This window comes from Mobula birostris, chromosome 2 (genome assembly GCF_030028105.1).
Source record: "Mobula birostris isolate sMobBir1 chromosome 2, sMobBir1.hap1, whole genome shotgun sequence".
NCBI classification, from domain to species: Eukaryota; Metazoa; Chordata; class Chondrichthyes; order Myliobatiformes; family Myliobatidae; genus Mobula; species Mobula birostris.
Window position 1 is genome coordinate 231907144 of NC_092371.1, and position 20703 is coordinate 231927846.

Here is a 20703-nt window from a genome sequence, read left to right on the forward strand (position 1 = left end):
GATTGAAATAGAAAAGTTTTATTTCTGATTTATAACTATGTAAACAAAAAAAGGTATAAAAATCATGAGGGGTATAGACAGGGTAAATGCAAGCAGGCTTTTTCTACTGAGATAGGATGAGACTAGAACTAGCGGTCATAGATTTAGGGTAAAAAGTGAAATATTTAACGGAAACTTGAGGGGAAACTTCTTCACTCAGAGGGTGATGAGACTATGGAATGAGTTGCCAGCGGCAGTGGTGGATAGGGGTTCAATTTCAACAGTTAAAAGAAATTTGAATGGGTACATGAATGAGAGGGCTATGGTATGAGTGCAGTTTGATGGGACTAGGCAGGTTAATAGTTCAACTTAGACGAGATGGGCTAAAGGGCCTGTTTCTCTGTTTTAGTGTTCTGTGACTCTAGGGCCCCATTTGGAGACTTCATTAGATAGCAGATTAGTGAAAGGCACATGGTTTTAAATATAATTAGCCACTTTACTACGAGGATGTCCAATCTCATATCTGGTACATCTTCCTACCATCCTGATACCTACCATTTTTGTCTGAGTAAGTTCCCTCAAGGCAGACACTACAATTGTAGCAACAACTATTTTCAAGTGAAACAGTCTTTCTTTCTCCAGGTATACAGGTGCGTGAGCAACGAAATTCTCCAATCTATGAGGCACAGAATGGAATTGCCTGAGTTAGTGAATATTCAGCTTGTAACAGTGTTCTTCTCAAACTATTGCCCGAAGGCATCTTCAGAGATTTACCCCCCCCACAAAAAAACAGCAAGAATATCAAAAAGTAAAGTGATAATGGGAGGGTGAAGGTTGAATACTACAAATAATTTTATATGAAAACTTGGTTTCAATTTCTCACCCTGGATTTAAACCACTCTCAAATATTATTCAAGCTTCTTTCTTTCACCCACCGCCCAGATCATGCTCTCTTCACCCACTGCCCAGGACATGCTCTCTTCCAGCTGCTGCCATTAGGAGGAAGGTACAGGAGCCTCAGGACCCGCACCACCAGGTTCAGTACCAGTTATTAACCCTCAGCCATTAGGCTCTTTGACAAGAGGGGATAACTGCACTCAACTTCACTAGCCTACTTACTGAACTGTTCCTACAACTTTTGGACTCACTTTCAAAGACTCTTCATCTAACATTCTTAATATTTATTGCTTCTTCGTTATTATTTTCTTAAGTACTTGCACATTTTTTGCCTTTTGCACATTGGTTGTTTGTCTACCCTGTTGGGTGGGGTCTTTCATTCACTCTGTTATGGTTCTTGGAGTATGCCTGCAAGAAAATGAATCTCAGAGTTGTAAATGGTGACATATATGTACTTTGATAATAAATTTACTTTGAACTTTGAACTTCAACATTCATCAAGTAACCATCTGAAGGAAATGTTGTCAGGCCTGTTCATAGCACAACTGGTGAAAATTATGACTATTAGACAGAATATAGTATTAATAGTAAGACTCTTGGCAGAATGGAGGATCAAAGAGATCTTGGTGTCCATAGTACACTCAAAACTGCTGTACAGATTGACAGTGTTGTTAAGAAGGCTTATGGTGTACTGGCATTCATCAACCGTGGGATTGAGTTCAAGAGCCGGGAGGTAATGTTACAGCTATATAAAACTTTGGCCAGACCCCACTTGGAGTACTGTGTTCAGTTCTGGTCACCTCACTACAGGAAGGATGTGGATACTATAGAGAGAGTGCAGAGGAGATTTAAAAGGATGTTGCCAGGATTGGAAAGTGTGCCTTATGAGAATAAGTTGAGTGAACTTGGTCTTTTCTCGTTGGAGTGACAGAGGATGAAAGGTAACCTGATAGAGGTGTTTAAGATGATGAGAGGCATTGATCATGTGGATGGCCAGAGACTTTTTCCCAGGGCTGAAATGGATAACACGAGGGGGCATAGTTTCAAGGTGCTTGGAAGGTACAGAGGGGATGTCAGGGGTAAGTTTTTCACACAGAGAATGGTGGGTGCATGGAATGCACTGCTGGCAATGGTGGTGGAAGCCGATACAATAGGGTCTTTTAAGAGACTTTTAGATAAGTACATGGAACTTAGAAAAATAGAGGGTTATGCAGTAGGGTAATTCTAGGCAGCTTCTAGAGTAGGTTACATGGTTGGCATAACATTGTGGGCTGAAGGGCCTGTAATGTGCTGTAGTTTTCTATGTTCTATGTTCTATTCTTAAAGGAAAACAATATTAAAGTCCATTATTGAATTAAAACAGTTCCTGAGGAACACAATCAGAGTTACAATTGGCTGGAGAGATTCTAAAGACTAGGATAACACATTTGAAAACTGCATCAGCCAAAGCTCTGGTAAATAATTTAATCTGACACACCTAGCTGGTGGAACTTACAAAGAGAGAGGAAGAGGGAATATGCATCACTTACTTTGACTAGAAAATGTATTCACCCAAATCACTTAACATGCCAGGTTACAAGTAAGGTTAATACATTAGACCATACTCCGGTAATTCCTGTTGGTTAATTTGATTAATTGCCTTTTGTAATAAATCTTTCTTATTGGGGACTGGCAGCCTCTATCACTTAATCCAAACTATTAAATTTCTGTGCTTGGATTTTTAAAATTAGTCTTGCTTGTTTCAGTTTTGTTTTCCTCCTTGCTGTTAAAATGTTCCATACTTTGTTGCATATCATTGCAGGGAATCGTAAAATTTAACAGTAACTCACACAAGATGCTGGAGGAAGTCAGTAGATCAGTCAGTATGATTGGAGAGGAATAAACAGTCTATGTTTTGAGCTGAGACCTTTCATCATTTGGGTGTCAACCCAAACCATCGACTGTGTATTCCTCTCCACAGATTCTGCCTGACCTGCTGAGTTCCTCCAGCATTTTGTGTTTGTTACTTTGGATTTCCAGCATAACAGGATTTCATGCGTTTAACTCTTAACAAAAATGTTAATGTACCTTTTCAATGCACTGTTAAAATATAGTATATTTGATGTAGTTTGGTGTAATGTGTATAGAACATTTTAAACAAATCACATTCAACATCATTCTTTATTTTTTACTTGGAATATGAATTTGCCAAGTTAAGCTTAAGACCATTAAGAAGTACAATAGGGAAGTAGAATTCCAAATCATTCTATAGAAGATACGTAAAAGAAATTGCACAAAGAAAAAACATGAATCTAAAGTAAATACCTTTGCAATTTCATTAAAACCAGGCTGGAAGGTAATTGATTTTGTTTCTGCATTATAGTTTCCAACTGTGATAAATTCTGTAGAATTGTTCACTGTTTTCCAGTGTATTAAGTCATAGCCACTGGAGTAATCTCCTGAACTGTCAAAATGAAAGGATCCATTTTCTGTCGGAAACCGAACCTTTTTCATTTCACTGAGCAACTGGAAATAAAGGAATGATCAATTATTTTAAATTTATAAAACAGAAAGACAAATACAGCTGAAGGAAGCTCAGTACTGTTGCTATTCTCCCTAGGAATGGGCATCCTGCAAAGATCACACCAAGTGTATAATATGCAATGCTGAAGGTGTAAAAGAACCCAAAAGTAACAGCAAAAGATGTGCAGAAATCTGTGGAACTTGCTATGAAGTCTCTGTTCATGTGTCCACTGTAAGAAAAACACCCAACAAGAATGGTGTTCGAGGAATGGCACCACGGAGGCAACCACTGCTCTCCAAAAAAAAAACATTGCTGCACACCTCAAGTTTGCGAAAGACCACCTGGATATTCTACAATACTTCTGGGACAATGTTCTGTGGACAGATGAGACCAAAGTAGAACGTGTTGGCAGAAATACACTTTGCTCTATTTGGAGGAAAAAGGGCACTTTACATCAACACCAAAACCTCATCCCAGCTGTGAAGCATGGTGGAAGGAGCATTATGGTTCGGGGCTGCTTTGCTGCCTCAGGGATTGGTCAGTTTGCAATCATTGAGGGAACAACAAACCCAAAATTGTATCCATACATTTTACAGGAGAATATCAGGGCAGCAGTCTGTCACCTAAAGCTTAATAGAAGTTGGATAATGCAACAAGACTGCTGAAGGGTCTTGGTCTTGGAAACATCAACTGTTTGCTCTTTTCCATTGATGCTGCCTGGCCTGCTGAGTTCCCCCAGCATTTTGTGTGTGTCACATATAATATTGGATCATTGTTCTCAATAAATAAATGAACAAGTATGTTGTTTTTTACGCTATTTATCTAGTTTTAGAACACGTGAAGATCTTATCACATTTTAGATTATATTTATGCAGAAATGAAGAAAGTTCTACAGGGTTCACAAACTTCCTAGCACCACTGTAGTGACATGGTTGTGGCCAGAGTAATCATTTTTTTTTGCAGCAATGGATAAAACTAAGACATAATAGAAAGATTTTTGTTTAGTTTGGTTGTGTTTCAGGTTCCAGAGAGAAACTTCAGCAGAGTTTATAAGTTACATTTATTCTACAGAACCAGCTCAATGAAATTGCAAACTTTGGAAAACAGGAATTCCCGAAAAGGAGCTCACCCTTAGTGAAGTTTTTGCTGTGGCAAAACTTCTGATTGTTATGAAAAAATGTTATACATTTTGTGAAGCATTTATTTTCCTCAAATAATCATTCTCCGCGGGGTTCTAATATTCGATCTGACAGCAGGTCATTTTTCTCTGCCAGCCCTGGTGTATATAGTTCAAATGGTTTAACTTAAGTTCAAAGAATGTTTACAGTATACAACCTGAAATTCTTACTCTTCGCTAACATCCATGAAACCCTTAATAATGAATGGCAGAAGTGGCAGAATCCCAGTGTACAAGCAGCAGAAGAGTCATCCACCTCTCTCTCCCCACCCCGCTTGCACAGCATCATGATATTGTGTTCCTAACAATGTCAGCTTTTATTCATTATGTTTACTGATGTCTGTTCCTGAAGGGTAAGAAATAATATGATGAAAGGTCAAAGCAATGGGAAATTGGTGAGACTATCACTTTCAAACATCCAAGGTTATATTAATCTGGGTGTTCCATTTCTTTGGAAAATAGTGTCATTTTACAATCTAAAAAGCAAGGAATTGTAGACAATTAAAGTTACACTAACTTCTGTTGTGAGGAAATTTCCAGCCTATAAATAAGGGTAGGATAACAAAATGGAGTATATATATATAGACATTTCTTGTGGACATTCACAGTAAAAGCAAAGAAATAAAGTAGAACCAATGAAAAGTTACCCACAACAAAGACGGACAAACAACCAATGTGCAAAAGACTACAAGCCATGCAAGTGCAAAAAGAGAGAAAAAAAATCAAGTTCAGAGATGATAAATGGAAGGGTCTTTCGATCCACAAGGAATAAAACAAATTATTTTCTAAAAGGTGAAGATTTGATACAATGGACATTCATAAGCAAAATGATCATAGAGATTGAGGGAATGCTTGCCTTCAAATCTGGAGGAGTTGGCACCTGGAGGGAGAAGTTGTGCCATTATTAATCAAACCTTGAGAGTAAAGTGAAAAGTTCTGAGAAAGGTACGTTGGCCATAGAGGGAATACAATGTAGATTTACCCCCGGTTACATAATTTAGGGGCTTATACCATTGAATTTAGCAGCTTGATGGCTGATTTGAATAAACTGGCCAGATAATGAAAAAATCCTTTTCTGCTAATTAGGGTGCCCAGGATTAGATGGTGTAGTTTAAAAATTGAAGCCAACCCTTTGAGGAGTGCAATTAGAAGATTTAACTAGAAGATGATAGGGCTTTTAAACTCAGGCCCTAAAAAGATGGTGAAAGAAAATACCCTCTCTACACTTAAACTTCCTGTGTATGTACTTAAAAGCATTATGAACTGATTACAAACATAATGATAAAAAGTGCATTATTGTTGGATAGCTCTACTTTGATCAGGAGAGACCAGATGGGCTGAATGGCTTAAAATAATACATTTTCTATGATTCTAAGAGTGGAAGAATAGAATGTGCACATGTTATGGGTAGAATTTCAAAGAAAGGATTGATTGAGGTGATGAAGAAATTTGAAGCCGAGGGCAGGTGCTTTTTTTTAGAATAGGAAAGCAGCGGCAGATATCTGAACGAAGCGACGTGTGGAAGAAAAACGGCAAATAGTAAAGTACTGGGACAATCAATGCTGGAAGAGAAGGTCTAGCAGCAAGGAAGAGGAAAAGGCTCTCAGCGTTTAAGAGATGCTGGTCTAATACGAAAGCAACCTTGATATCCTTACCTGCCATGGTGCAAAATCAAAATTTCTATTACATTTTTGATTACCACAATTGAGTACCTTCTGAAGAGCATGAGTAATGGCTTTGATAGCTAAATATACACAATAGTTGTACGCATCATTAATATTTTCTGTTAGTTTGGAATATTGACAAGATTCAGTTGACTGTGAACTTGTGCATTTCTGAGAAACATTACTTCTGTAGCTATTATTTGAAAGGCTAAAAAATTCTCTGGTAAAATCATCAGTATTTTTGGGATGTGTCACCAGTTTCTTCAGGTATTCATTAAAATTTGGAATGGTTCCATTTTTGAACATAAAGCCCAAAATAGTTCCAACTTTTTCAACTTGAATCATGCTGGCAACTTTCCTAGAATTAGACCAGGCATCACTGGCGATCCAAGTTTTATTTACTTGATTGTCAATCAATATTTTTAACAGTTCCTTAATTGCTGATGATCTAAGAAATGCAACCATAACTTTTGCACTTGAATTCATAATTTTTTCTGCAGCTTTTTTGATGTAATGGTCCTGTCCTTTCTTGTTCTGAACAGGGATTAGGAAACGAAAATCAGTGCATATTCCCAGTTTCTGTGCTTGTAAAATTAAACTGTTCATTGCTGCTATTCCATAATCATCTTCAGTTGCTAGGACTCCAATCCAGTTCCACTCCAGACGTTGAAGAAGTTTGGCAATGGCAAATGTTTGATGCTTGTCGCTGGGAACAGCTCGGAAAAATGACGCAAACTTTGTTTTGTCGCTGAGGCTTTCTGCTGATGACCCATAACTTATCTGTTGGGAGTTCAAAAAAGAGCAATGTTTCAACATGAAAGTATCTCCCATTATCTGAAAATGTAATTAAATGCAAACACAGCTTCTTTACAGCAAATGTCAAAAGTGTTGGAAGTAATTTATATCTTTTTACAAATAGTAAGGATGGAAATGTACGAAGGAGAAATAAATTTGTACTATTTCAGTGACTTCCAGTCCAAAGCAAAAATGGCCCAGTACTATTTGAAACTCCTCATCTAAAATTTCTCGGTCACATCAATCATAAGCCCATTAAGTCTGATGTAAGTAGTTACCATAAGCACTTGTGATGTGGACAATCCTCAACCTCAAAACTTCCTACCTTATAACATTTCAAGTCTAGTCCTCCAAATTAAATAGAAATAGATTATATTTATTGGGCATATTTAAAGAGGAAGTTGATGGGTTCTTAATTTGTAAGGGTGTCAAAGGTTACAGGGACGAGGCAGGAAAATAAGTCAGTTGTGATGGAATTGCAGAGACTTCATGGGCCAAATGGCTTAATTCTGCCCTTGTGTCTTATGGTCTTGTGGTCTCATGATCTAACTCAATAGTTATAACATATGTTATTGCATTGAACAGAAACAGCTATTTCTGGGGTTTCTGGAATTAAATCCTCACTAAATTAACACAAGATCAAAAACAGTCTGCTTATGTTGCTGATTTGTTGCATTATCATGTTCAGTAGCTGTCAAATCTTGCTAATATCATTTCATGTTATAACATTATCATGAGCCATTAATAGTTTACAAGCCTTCAAATCATGAACACATATCCCATTTTTTCTGTCTTTCTTTTTTTTTGGAATTGTCCTACCCCATCTCCCCCCAATAATTAAAAAAAAAACCTCCAATGGCAACAGCACCAGTTTACGAGATGTAGCAAGTCTATTCATGTACCCTGGAACAATGAAATAGGAGCAAGTGTAGGCCTTATGAACCATTCAATAAGACCATAACTGATCCTCTATCTTGCTGTCTCACATACTCAATTTCTTTGAACTGTGGCATCAAGGATGGGGACTTCAGACCTACACACATAGTTCCAAAATGGTATTTCACCTCCATTACGTATAATTGGAATAAGATTTCACTACACATGCTCTTGCAGTAAATGATGACTTGCCACTTGCTTTCTGAATTGCTGCCTGTACTTGCATGTGATTTGCATATAAGAACGCCCTGAAGACTAATCAGAGAAGCAACCATCTACTCCAACTCTGTGGCTTATCCCGCAAAGCCAATGCCTAATCCAATTTAATACCTCATCTTGAGTATCAAATGACTGAACCTTCTTGATGAACCTCCTCTGCAGGGCCTTGTTAAAGGCCTTGGTGAAGTCCATGTAGACAACATCCATTGCCTTGTCTTCATCAACTTTCCTGGTAAACTCCTCGAAAAGGTTGGTTGGACATGACCTACAATGCACAAAGCCATGTTTCCTATCTCTAATCAGTCTCTATCTATCTAAATACTTATATATCTGGTCCTTTAGAATGCCTTCCAATAACTTGCCCACTACTGATGTCAGGCTCACGAGCCTATAATTTCCTGGCTTCCTCTTAGTGCCTTTCTTAGACAATGGAACAACATTGGCTATCCTGTAACCCTCCGGTACTTCATCTGTCACAAAGGATGATTTAAATATCTCTGCTAGGGCCCCTGCAATTTCTGTACTATCCTCTCATAAGGTCTGAGGGAACACCTTGTCAGGTCTTGGGGATTTACCCACCCCAATTTTCTTCAAGGTAGCGAACGCCTCCCTGTCTATAATCTGTATGCAGTCCATAACTTCACTGCTGCTTTGCCTCACTTCTGTAGATTCTATGTCCATTTCTTGTGTGAATACAGATGCAAAAATCCATTTAAGATTTCCCCCATCTCTTTCAGCTCCATGCATAGATGGCCACTCTGATCTTCCAGAGGACCAACTTTGTTCCTTGCTATCCTTTTGCACTTAATATATCTGCAGAAGTTCTTGGGATCTCCTTCACCTTGTCTGCTAGAGCAACCTCATGCCTTCTTTTAGCCCTCCTGATTTCCTTCTTAAGTGTTTTCAGGCATTTCTTACCAAATTTTCCTAATCATGTTATTCTAGCCTTTTATTCTGACAGGAACGGGGATTCAAATTTCTGGGGCATTGGAACCAGTTCTGGAGGAGGTGGGACGGGTACAAACAGGATGGTCTGCACCTGGGCTGGACTGGAACCAACGTCCTAGGGGGAGCATTTACTACTGCTGTTCAGGAGGATTTAAACTAATGCATCAGGGGGATGGGAACAAGTGCAGAGAGAAAGAGGGGTGTAAAATGAGGGTAGAAGCAAAAAGTAATAAGGTGGAAAGTGGCAGGCTGGCAAATCCAGGGCAAAAATCAAAAAGGGCCACTTTTCAACATAATTGTATAAGGGCTACGAGTGTTGTAAAAGAGCGCCTGAAGGCTTTGTGTGTCAATGCAAGGAGCATTCGTAACAAGGTGGATGAAATGAAAGTGCAGATAGTTACTAATGAATATGATATAGTTGGGATCACAGAGACGTGGCTCCAGGGTGACCAAGGATGGGAGCTCAACATTCAGGGATATTCAATATTCAGGAGGGATAGACATGAAAGAAAAGGAGGTGGGGTAGCATTGCTGGTTAGAGAGGAGATTAACGCACTAGAAAGGAAGGACATTAGCCGGGAGGATGTGGAATCGATATGGATAGAGCTGCATAACACTAAGGGGCAGAAAATGCTGGTGGGAGATGTGTACAGGCCACCTAACAGTAGTAGTGAGGTTGGGGATGGCATTAAACAGGAAATTAGAAATACATGCAATAAAGGAACAGCAGTTATAATGGGTGACTTCAATCTACATATAGATTGGGTGAACCAAATTGGTAAGGGTGCCGAGGAAGAGGATTTCTTGGAATGTATGCGGGATGGTTTTTTGAACCAACATGTCGAGGAACCAACTAGAGAGCATGCTATTCTGGACTGGGTTTTGAGCAATGATGAAGGGTTAATTAGCAATCTTGTTGTGAGAGGCCCTTTGGGTAAGAGTGACCATAATATGGTGGAATTCTTCATTAAGATGGAGAGTGACATAGTTAATTCAGAAACAAAGATTCTTAACTTAAAGAAAGGTTTTGAAGGTATGAAACGTGAGTTAGCTAAGATAGACTGGCAAATGATACTTAAAGGGTTGATGGTAGATATGCAATGGCAAGCGTTTAAGGATCGCATGGATGAACTACAACAATTGTTCATCCCAGTTTGGCCAAAGAATAAATCAGGGAAGGTAGTGCACCCGTGGCTGACAAGGGAAATTAGGGATAGTATCAATTCCAAAGAAGAAACATATAAATTAACCAGAAAAGCAGCTCACCTGAGGACTGGGAGAAATTCAGAGTCCAGCAGAGGAAGACAAAGGGCTTAATTAGGAAGGGGAAAAAAGATTATGAGAGAAAACTGGCAGGGAACCTAAAAACTGACTGTAAAAGCTTTTATAGATATGTGAAAAGAAAAAGATTGGTTAAGACAAATGTAGGTCCCTTATAGTCAGAAACAGGTGAATTGAGGGGAACAAGGACATGGCAGACCAATTGAATAACTACTTTGGTTCCATCTTCACTAAGGAGGACATAAATAATCTTCCAGAAATAGTAGGGGACAGAGGTTCTAGTGAGATGGAGGAACTGAGGGAAATACATGTTAGTAGGGAAGTGGTGTTAGGTAAACTGAAGGGATTAAAGGCAGATAAATCCCCAGGGCCAGACGGTCTGCATCCCAGAGTGCTTAAGGAAGTAGCCCAAGAAATAGTGGATGCATTAGTGATAATTTTTCAAAATGTTTTAGATTCTGGACTAGTTCCTGAGGATTGGAGGGTGGCTAATGTAACCACGCTTTTTAAAAAAGGAGGGAGAGAGAAGCTGGGGAATTATAGACTGGTTAGCCTAACATCGGTGGTGGGAAAAATGCTAGAGTCAGTTATCAAAGATGTGATAACAGCACATTTGGAAAGTGGTGAAAGCATTGGACAAAGTCAGCATGGATTTGTGAAAGGAAAATCATCTCTGACAAATCTCATAGAGCTTTTTGAGGATGTAACTAGTAGAGTGGATAGGGGAGAACCAGTGGATGTGGTTTATTTGGATTTTCAAAAGGCTTTTGACAAGGTCCCACACAGGAGATTAGTGTGCAAACTTAAACCACATGGTATTGGGGGTATAGTATTGATGTGGATAGAGAGTTGGTTAGCAGACAGGAAGCAAAGAGTGGGAATAAATGGGACCTTTTCAGAATGGCAGGCAGTGACTAGTGGGGTACCGCAAGGCTCAGTGCTGGGACCCCAGTTGTTTACAATATATATTAATGACTTAGATGAGGGAATTAAATGCAGCATCTCCAAGTTTGCGGATGACACGAAGCTGGGCGGCAGTGTTAGCTGTGAGGAGGATGCTAAGAGGATGCAGGGTGACTTGGATAGGTTAGGTGAGTGGGCAAATTCATGGCAGATGCAATTTAATGTGGATAAATGTGAGGTTATCCATTTTGGTGGCAAAAACAGGAAAACAGATTATTATCTGAATGGTGGCTGATTAGGAAAAGGGGAGGTGCAACGAGACCTGGGTGTCATTGTACACCAGTCATTGAAAGTGGGCATGCAGGTACAGCAGGTGGTGAAAAAGGCGAATGGTATGCTGGCATTCATAGCAAGAGGATTCGAGTACAGGAGCAGGGAGGTACTACTGCAGTTGTACAAGGCCTTGGTGAGACCACACCTGGAGTATTGTATGCAGTTTTGGTCCCCTAATCTGAGGAAAGACATTCTTGCCATAGAGGGAGTACAAAGAAGGTTCACCAGATTGATTCCTGGGATGGCAGGACTTTCATATGATGAAAGACTGGATCGACTAGGCTTATACTTGCTGGAATTTATAAGATTGAGGGGGGATCTTATTGAAATGTATAAAATCCTAAAGGGATTGGACAGACTAGATGCAGGAAGATTCGACCTGATGTTGGGGAAGTCCAGAACGAGGGGTCACAGTTTAAGGATAAAGGGGAAGCCTTTTAGGACCGAGATGAGGAAAAACTTCTTCACACAGAGAGTGGTAAATCTGTGGAATTCTCTGCCACAGGAAACAGTTGAGGCCAGTTCATTGGCTATATTTAAGAGGGAGTTAGATATGGCCCTTGTGGCTAAAGGGATCGGGGGTATGGAGAGAAGGCAGGTACAGGGTTCTGAGTTGGATGATCAGCCATGATCATACTGAATGATAATGCAGGCTCGAGGGGCCGAAGGGCCTACTCCTGCACCTATTTTCTATGTTTTCTATGAACATAAGAACTCTGTACTCTCTAAATTTCACTTTTAAAGGCCTCCCAATTAGCAAGTACTCCTGTGCCAGAAAAAAACCTGTCCCAATCAACACTGGTCAGATCGTTCCTGATACCACTAAAATTAGCCTTTCTCTAATTTAGACTTTCTATATGAGATTTTGTTTTAATATTTTAAACCTCCCAGTCACTATTGACTAAAATCTGAATTGGATCATTCACCTAGTTGTTACAGCTAGACGACCAAATCAAAAGTTATTACCGTGACTATCTCACCGTTTATCTCTCTGAAGTCTCCCCCATATGTAAAAACAACAAGTCAACAGCTCGATGAATGGTGAATACCCTGGTCAATGATGACTCTCTGCATGTCTTGATGGACAATAACCCACTGAAACTTTTAGGAGCAGATGACCACATCTCAAAAATGAATTACAAAAGCCCGTGGTTGAAATAAAAATAGCTAAATCTTATGTAACAAAATTTATTTATTTATTGAGATACATCGCGGAATAGGCTCTTCCAGTTCTTCGAGCCAGGCTGTCCAACAATTTAATCTGAGCTTACTCACAGGACAATTTACAAAGACTAATTAACCTACTAGCCAGTATGTCTTTGGAGTGTTGAAGGAGATCAGAGCACCCAGAGGAAACCCACATGGTCACGAAAAGGACGTACAAATGCCTTAGAGGTAGTGGTAGGAGTTGAATCCTGGGTCTCTGGTTCTGTAAAACTTTCTGCCACAATGCTTTACAGTTCAGGTGACCTGGTTTCAATGCCCACCACTGCTTGTTCTCCTCGTAACCATGTGGGTTTCCTCTGGGTGCTCTGGTTTCCTACTACGTTCCAAAGTCGTACCAGTTAGCAGGTTAATTGGCCATTTTGAATTGTGATTTGGCAAGGATTAAATTAGGGGACTGCTCAGCGGTGCGGCTCAAAGAGCAAAAAGGGCAGATTCTGCACTGTATTTCAATAAAATAAAATAAATTTTAAAAATAGATGTACGTACCTGTGGGATGAGGTAGAAGTTCAACATTCTTGCAATCACGATTGAGATTTCTGAAAACAAATCACCTACAACTGCTTTTACAGCTGGTAAATAATCTGTGTAATTGCAGTGAATATTGACACTCTTGTCCGAGGAATTAAACTTGGAAAGAAATTTCATGGTGGCTTGTATTGCAGGGGCAACATCAGCGCAGTTGTCATAAATTTCATATCCTAATTTGACACCCGGTAGCAAGGTAGAATTATTCATCTGCTCAATAGAATGCACCATAGCTTGGGCCATGACGAATGTGGCAGTATTAAATCTAGAAAGATATAAAGATTTAACAGTCTTCATATTCCATCTTGTGTTATTTTGATACAGTTTAATCTTAAACTAACAAAGGAAGGACTTAATTGTTGCTATCAAGTTCTGTTTAGAAACTTCTTGCACAAGGTGGTGAATCTTTGCAATTTCCTGTGCCGGTAGGTTGTGGATGCAAGGTCATCAGGGGTATTTAAAACAAAAGTTGATATTTTTTGAAGAGTAACAGTTAGTGTAATGGCTTAACAGCAGCATCAATCACTGATCGGGGTTCAATTCCCACCGCTGTCTATTAGGAGCTGGTACGTTCTCCCTGTGAGCGCATCGGTGTTCCCCAGGTGCTCTGGTTCCCCTCTCACATTCTAAAGTTGTACGATTAAGGTTAGTGAGTTGCAGGTACTGGAAGTGTGGCAACATTTGCAGGCTGCCCCCAGCACATTGCAAATGATGCACTTCACTGTATGTTTTGATGAGTATGTGACAAATGAAGCTAATCTTTCAATCTTTCTTTCTGAATTTTTTGAAGGATCAGGCAATTCTGGGCTATGGAGAACTGGCGCAGAAGAGGAACTGAGGCTTTGGCATATCAGCCATTATCATATTCATTATGAGAAGGAGGGGCAGTGTGACCTATTTCTGCTCCAGGTTCCTTAGACATTGACTGGGAAATGGGGGGCTTCATAATGCAAGGGGATGTTGGTGTCGGATCACAGGAGAGGGAATTTGTTGAATACCTATGAGATTGCTTTTTAGAACAGTTTGTGCTTGAGACTACTGAGGGAAAGGCTATTGTGTAATAACCCAGGTCTTTTCAGGGATCTTAATGTAAAGGAACCCTTAGGAGGCTGTGAGTATCAGTATCTCAATGGAATGAAGAGAATTAAAGAGGCATGAGTGAGGAACTTGCCCAGGTGGATTGGAGGAGGACAGAGCAGAGTTGGCTGAAGTTTCTGGGAATTGTTCAAAAGATGCAGGATAGGTATGTCTCACAGAAGAAGTTCTCAAATGGCATGAGTAGGCAACCATGGCTGACAAGGGAAGATAAGGATTGCATAAAAGGCATATAAGGTTTCAAAAGTGGAAAATTAGATGATTAGGAAGCTTTTAAAATCCAACAAAAGGCTACTAAAGTGCTATAAGAGGAGGAAAAATCAAATAAGAGGGCAAACTAACCAATAAATATAAAGCAGGATACTAAAAGTTATTTTGGTTATATAAAGAGTAAAAGGGAGGTGAGAGTTGATATTGCACCACTGGAAAATGATGCTGGTGAGGTAGCATTGGGGAAAAAGAAATGGCAGATGAACATAATAGGTAATTTGCATCAGTCTTCACTGTGGAAGACACTAGTGGTGTGCCAGAGGTTCGTGAGTGTCAGGAAGCAGGAATGAGGGCCATTGCTATTACGAAGGAAAAAGTGCCAGGCACAGTCAAAGGTGTTAAGTTGGATAAAACAGATGGACTATATCCCAGAGTCCAGAGAGAGGTTGCTGAAGAGATAATGGAGAGTCCCGGAGGACTGGAAGATTGCAAATGTCACTTCACTCTTTAAGAAGAGAGGAAGGCAAAAGAAAGGAATCTATGAGGTTTCCCAACCTCAGAGGTTGGGAAAGTGTTGGAATCTATTATTAAAGATGAGATTTCGAGGTACTTGGAGACTAATGATAAAATAAGTCTAAGTCAGCATGGTTTCTATGAAGGGGAACCTTGTCTGACAAATCTGTTAGAGATCTTTTAGGAAGTAACAAGCAGGGTGGACAAAGAGTGGCAGTGGATGTCATTTTGCTTGGTTTTCAGAATTCGTTTGATAAAGTGCCATACTTGAGGGCTGCTTAACAAAATAAAATCCCATGGTGTTCCAGGAAAGGTACTGAAATGGATAGCGGAATGGCTGTTATTTAGGAGGCAGTGAGTGGGAATAAAAGGATGGCTGCCGTGAGGGGAATAGATTATAAAAGCAAGCAGACAGTGCTGAGCCTTTGTAAGACACTAGTCAGGCCGCATTTGGAGGATTGTCAACAGTTTTGGATCCCTTATCTCAGAAAGGATGTGTTGTCATTAGAGAGAGTCCAGAGGAGGTTCACAAGGATGATTCTGAGAATGAAGCGGATAACATAAGAGGAGTATTTGGCAACTTTTGGCCTGTACTCACTGGAATTTAGAAGAATGCAGGAGTATCTCATTGACACCTACCAAATGTTGAAAGGACTTGATAAGGTGGATGTGGAGAGAATGTTTCCTATGGTGGGGGTATCCCGAACGAGAGGGCACAGCCTCAAAATTTAGAACAGAGGTAAGGAGGAATTTTTTAGCTAAAGAGTGGTGAGTCTGTGGAATGCTCTGCCACAAACTGTGGCGAAGACCAAGTCCATGGGTATATTTAAGGCGGAAGTTGATTGTTTCTTAATTGATCAGGGTATCAAAGGAAATGGTGAGAGGCAGGTGTATGGGGTTGAGTGGGATCCGGGATCAGCCATTATGGAATGGCGGAGCAGACTCGATGGGCTGAATGGCTTAATTCTGCTCCTCTGCCTTATGGTCTTACGATCTAAAACTCCTGGCATTAGAGGAAAGTTACTGGCATGGTTAGCACATTGGCTGGTTGATAGGAGGCTGTGAATGGGAATAAAAGGATCCTTTTCTAATTGGCTGTCAGTGACTAGTGGTGAGGCACAGGGACCAGTGTTGGGACCGCTTCTTTTTATACTGTATTTTAATGATTTAGATGAAGGAATAGATGGCTTTGTTTCCAAGTTTGCAGGTGATATGAAGATTGGTGGAAGGGCGGTAGTGTTGAGGAAACAGGAAGTCTGCAGGAGAACTTATACAGTTTGGGAGAATGGGCAAGAGAGTGGTAAATCAGATACAAATTTGGGAAATGCATGGTCACACACTTTGGTAGAAGAAATAAATGTGCAGGCTATTTTCTAAATGGGGAGAAAATCCAAAAATCTGAGATGCAAAGGGACCTGGGAGCCCTTGTGCAGAACACCCTAAAGGTTAACTTCCAGGTTGAGTCGGTGGTGAGGAAGGCAAATGCAATGTTAGCATTCATTTCAAGAGGTCTTGAATACAAGAGCAGGGATGTGATACTGAGGCTTTATAAGGCACTGGTGAGGCCTCACCTTGAGTATTGTGAGCAGTTCTGGGCTCCTCATCTAAGAAAAGATGTGCTGGCATTGGAGAATATTCAGAAGAAGTTCGCAAGGATGATTCCAGGGATGAAAGGGTTATCATACAAGGAATGTTTGATGGCTCTGGGTCTGTACTAGCTGGAATTTAGAAAGATGAGAAGGGATCTCCTTGAAACCTTTAGAATGTTGAAAGGCCTAGACAGAGGAGATGTGGGAAGGATGTTTCCCATGGTGGGAGAGTCTAGCACACCAGGGCACAGCCTCACGATAGAGCGGCGCCCTTTCAAAACAGAGATGCAGAGAAATTTCTTTAGCCAGATGGGGGTGAATTTGTGGAATTTGTTACTACAGGCAGCTGTAGAGGGGCCAGGTCATTGGGTGTGTTTAAGGTGGAGATTGATAGGTTCCTGCTGGACCATGGCACCAAACGTTATGTGGAGAAGATTGGGGAGTGGGGCTGATGAGGGAAAAAAAAGATCAGCCATGATTGAATGGCGGAGCAGACTCGTTAGGCCAAATGGCCTAATTCTGCTCCTATGTCTCATAGTCTTATGGTCTCCTTCTGGGCAGTGTCTTAACTGTTCGGGTGACCCCAGCCATTATCAATACTCTTCAGGGGTTATCTGCCTGGCGGTAGTGGTCACATAACCAGGGTTTGTGATACGCACCAGCTGCTCATACGACCATCCACCACCTGCTCCCGTGGCTTCATGTGATCCTGATTGGGGGGAGGAGGAGGGGTTCTAAGCAGGTGCTACACAACATACCCAAGGTTTACAACTTAAAAAAAAACTAAAAATAGTTTGCGACATCTGATTTCCCTTTCATAAATGCTGCTGAATTTTATTATTATTCAAAAGGCGCAGCATTGCAATCTTCCTTCAGTTCCTTATTCACCCAAGTCTTAAAAATAAGACACATAAATGTATACATATGTAAGGAACAACACAAAATAATCTGAATAATTTATCTGTCATTTACTTGTTTCACAATACAATTTCCTCAGACTAATTCTGTAATGGGTCTACCTTAGCGGGTGATCTCATCGAGACCCATTGAATGTTGAAAGACCCAGACAGAGTGGATGTGAAGAAGATGTTTCCTTTGGTGAGGGTGTCTAGGACCAGATGGAGGGCACAGCCTGAAAGTTGACAGATATTTCTGGGTGTATTTAAGGGTGTGGTTGATCGGTTCTTGATAAGTCAGAGAGTGGAAGGTTATGGGGAGAAGGCAGGAGAATGGGGTTGACAGGGAAATGGATCAGCCATGATAAAATGACATAGCAAACTTGATGGGCCAAATAGCTTAATTCTGCTCTTATATCTTATGGTCTGATGGTCTTGACATTAACTGATTACTTTCTACTTTTTATTCACCTGCATATGTTCTTACAATCAATTTTTATGTTTCTTTCATAATTACTTCCTCATTTTACTTTCCCTTTCCTTATCAATGTCTTGGCCCTTGTTTTCTGAATTCAGAAATTTTCTGAGTCATCAGGATAACTGCTCTTTTTGGCACTATAAGGTACCTTCTTTAAGCTGTCTTTAATTTCCAGTCAAGCTTTGAGTTCTTTCCCTGCTGGGATTCTAGACTCAGGGGTTTTACAGTATCTGAAAGCTGTGTAAATTACACCGCACTTGAAAATAATTGATATCTTTGAGTTTCTTCAATTTCGGTTTCTTGCTCTTCTGCTGCCCAAGTCTAAAGATCATCTTCCTCATTCATTACCTTTTCCTCCTCCTTTAAGGCTCTGCTTAGAAAATCTCTCCTTGTCTATACTGCCCACGATCTGATCCAATACTTCCCTACGTTGCTCTGTGTTTAATTTCATATGATCTTGTTCTGGCAAAGAATATTAGCAAGTGTTATGTATAAAATAGTATATATAAGTGCTTATTGTTTCCACATAAATTTAAGAAAGTATGTTAGTGGAGTAGTTGCCTTAAGTGGCTTGCTAAGGAAAGGAACGCAAGTTGGGTTTTTGACTCCCTTACTGTAAACACGGAGCCGATATGTACATGGAGTGGGAGAGGTTGCAGGTGAGTGTGTCAGTGTGGAGATAACCGTCCTCACTGACTGCTCAATATTCTGGATCACTGCAAAGCTCTGAAACACAGCAGAAACACGCATGTGGAGAACATTCTGACTGGTATTGAGGCTCCATTGTACAGGATTGAAAAGGGCAGCTGAGGGTTGTACTCTGTCAGCTTCACCATGAGCACAAGCCTCCCCACCATTGAGAATGTCTTCAAAAGTCAGGGTCTCAGGAAAGTGGCATTCGTTATCAAGGGCCCTCACCATCTGGGACATGCTCTGTTCTCATTATTACCAACAGAGAGGAAGTACAAGAACATGAAGACCCACACATAATATTTCAGGAACAGCATCTTCCCTCCATCATCATATTTCTGAACATCCGTGAACTCATGAACACTATCACTCTCAGCACTCTTCTGCACTATTTTTTTTATTGTAATTTGGAGTAATTTTTATGTCTTGCAATGCACTGCTGCCACAAAAAAAATCATTAACTATGGTAGTGATAATAAACCTGATTATGATCTTATTCTGATAAAAAATATCTTTCATACTTAGCTTCTTTCAAACACCTTTAAATTAATTGCACATTAAATACAGGCATTGAATCAAAGGGACAAACTTACTCCGAGCATTCTAATGGTCCAGGTTCTGTTCTGTTAGCTAAGGCCACTTTTCTATGGATTGGAAAGATCCCTCCGATGATGATATCTCCTGGAGCTCTGATTACTCCAGTGTTGTCACAGAATCTGGCTGAACGTGCATCCGAAAGCCTGCAAAAGAAAATGAGCATTGCAATTGTGGATTGCATGTTCAACAATTCCCCAGGTAAGCTCCAAGTGAGATGAGGCACGTAGGAGGTGATCGGTGTTGTGACTAAATAAATTCAAGTGTAACACTACCCGGTCTTTGGGAGGAGCAATGCTTGTATCATATTTCTCTCGTTCGTTTTATTTTGACAATACAATATTAACTGTGCTTTGAATTATTTTCCTGCTTATTATATACTTTGGAACTTCCTAAGATCATAGAAGGTGCATGACAATACTACTTTTTTCTCTTTAATATTTATTTCAAACAGCTAATGGTTCTATCAAAACTCAATGGAAAATTTTAACACAGCACTTGCAACAGCAGTAGAGTGACAACTAAAACATTTCTAGCCTTTGAGGAAGGCAGCAAAAAATATTTTTTGTCAGTCATTTACAATTCAATTGAAGATTCTTTCACCAAAGTTGATATGCAGGAGAAAAATATTTGGTGTCTGAGCACCAGATTTGAATTTCCTCTGATGTTTAACTTTATTTATATATAATTCTTTATTCTTTATAATTGCTGAATGTTGTTGTCTTTTGTCATATGTTGCACCTACACACCACAGCAAATTTCCAATATATGTAAATTCCTAATATACATAATCATGAGAATGATTCTCAGAATAAAAGAATGATGGTTCTAGGCCTGTACTCCCTGGAAATCGGAAGAATGGGGGTGGAGGGGAATCTCATTGAAACCTATCAAATGTTGAAAGTCCTGGAAAGAATGGATGTGGAGAGGATGTTTTTTTGGTGGGGGGGTTTAGGAGCAGAGGGCACAGCCTCAGAATAGAGGGAGATGAGGAGGAATTTCCTTAGCCGGAGAGTGGTGAACAATTGCCGTGGCAACTGTGGAGGCCAAGTCATTGGGTATATTTAATGCAGAGGTTGATAGGTTATTGATTAATCAGGGCATGAAGCAATATGGAGAGAAGGCAGGAGATTGGGACTGAGAGGGAAATGGATCAGCCATGATGAAATGGTGGAGGAGACTCGAAGGGCCAAATGACCTAATTCTGCTCCTGTATCTTATGGTCTTATGGTCTAAAAGTTGAGCTGAATA

General features: G+C 40.1%; 1 protein-coding gene across 1 annotated transcript; it reads right to left on the reverse strand.

Moving 5' to 3' along the window:
* Window positions 1–29: 29 nt before the first annotated feature.
* Window positions 30–19465, reverse strand: LOC140211193 (G-protein coupled receptor family C group 6 member A-like). Its single transcript, XM_072280775.1, has 5 exons — window positions 19452–19465; window positions 13349–13652; window positions 6212–7000; window positions 3181–3381; window positions 30–35 (listed from the first exon to the last, which is right to left on the reverse strand). The coding sequence occupies exons 2-5, from the start codon at window positions 13628–13630 to the stop codon at window positions 30–32; spliced, it is 1278 nt and encodes a 425-aa protein (XP_072136876.1). The 5' UTR covers window positions 13631–13652; window positions 19452–19465.
* Window positions 19466–20703: the final 1238 nt, after the last annotated feature.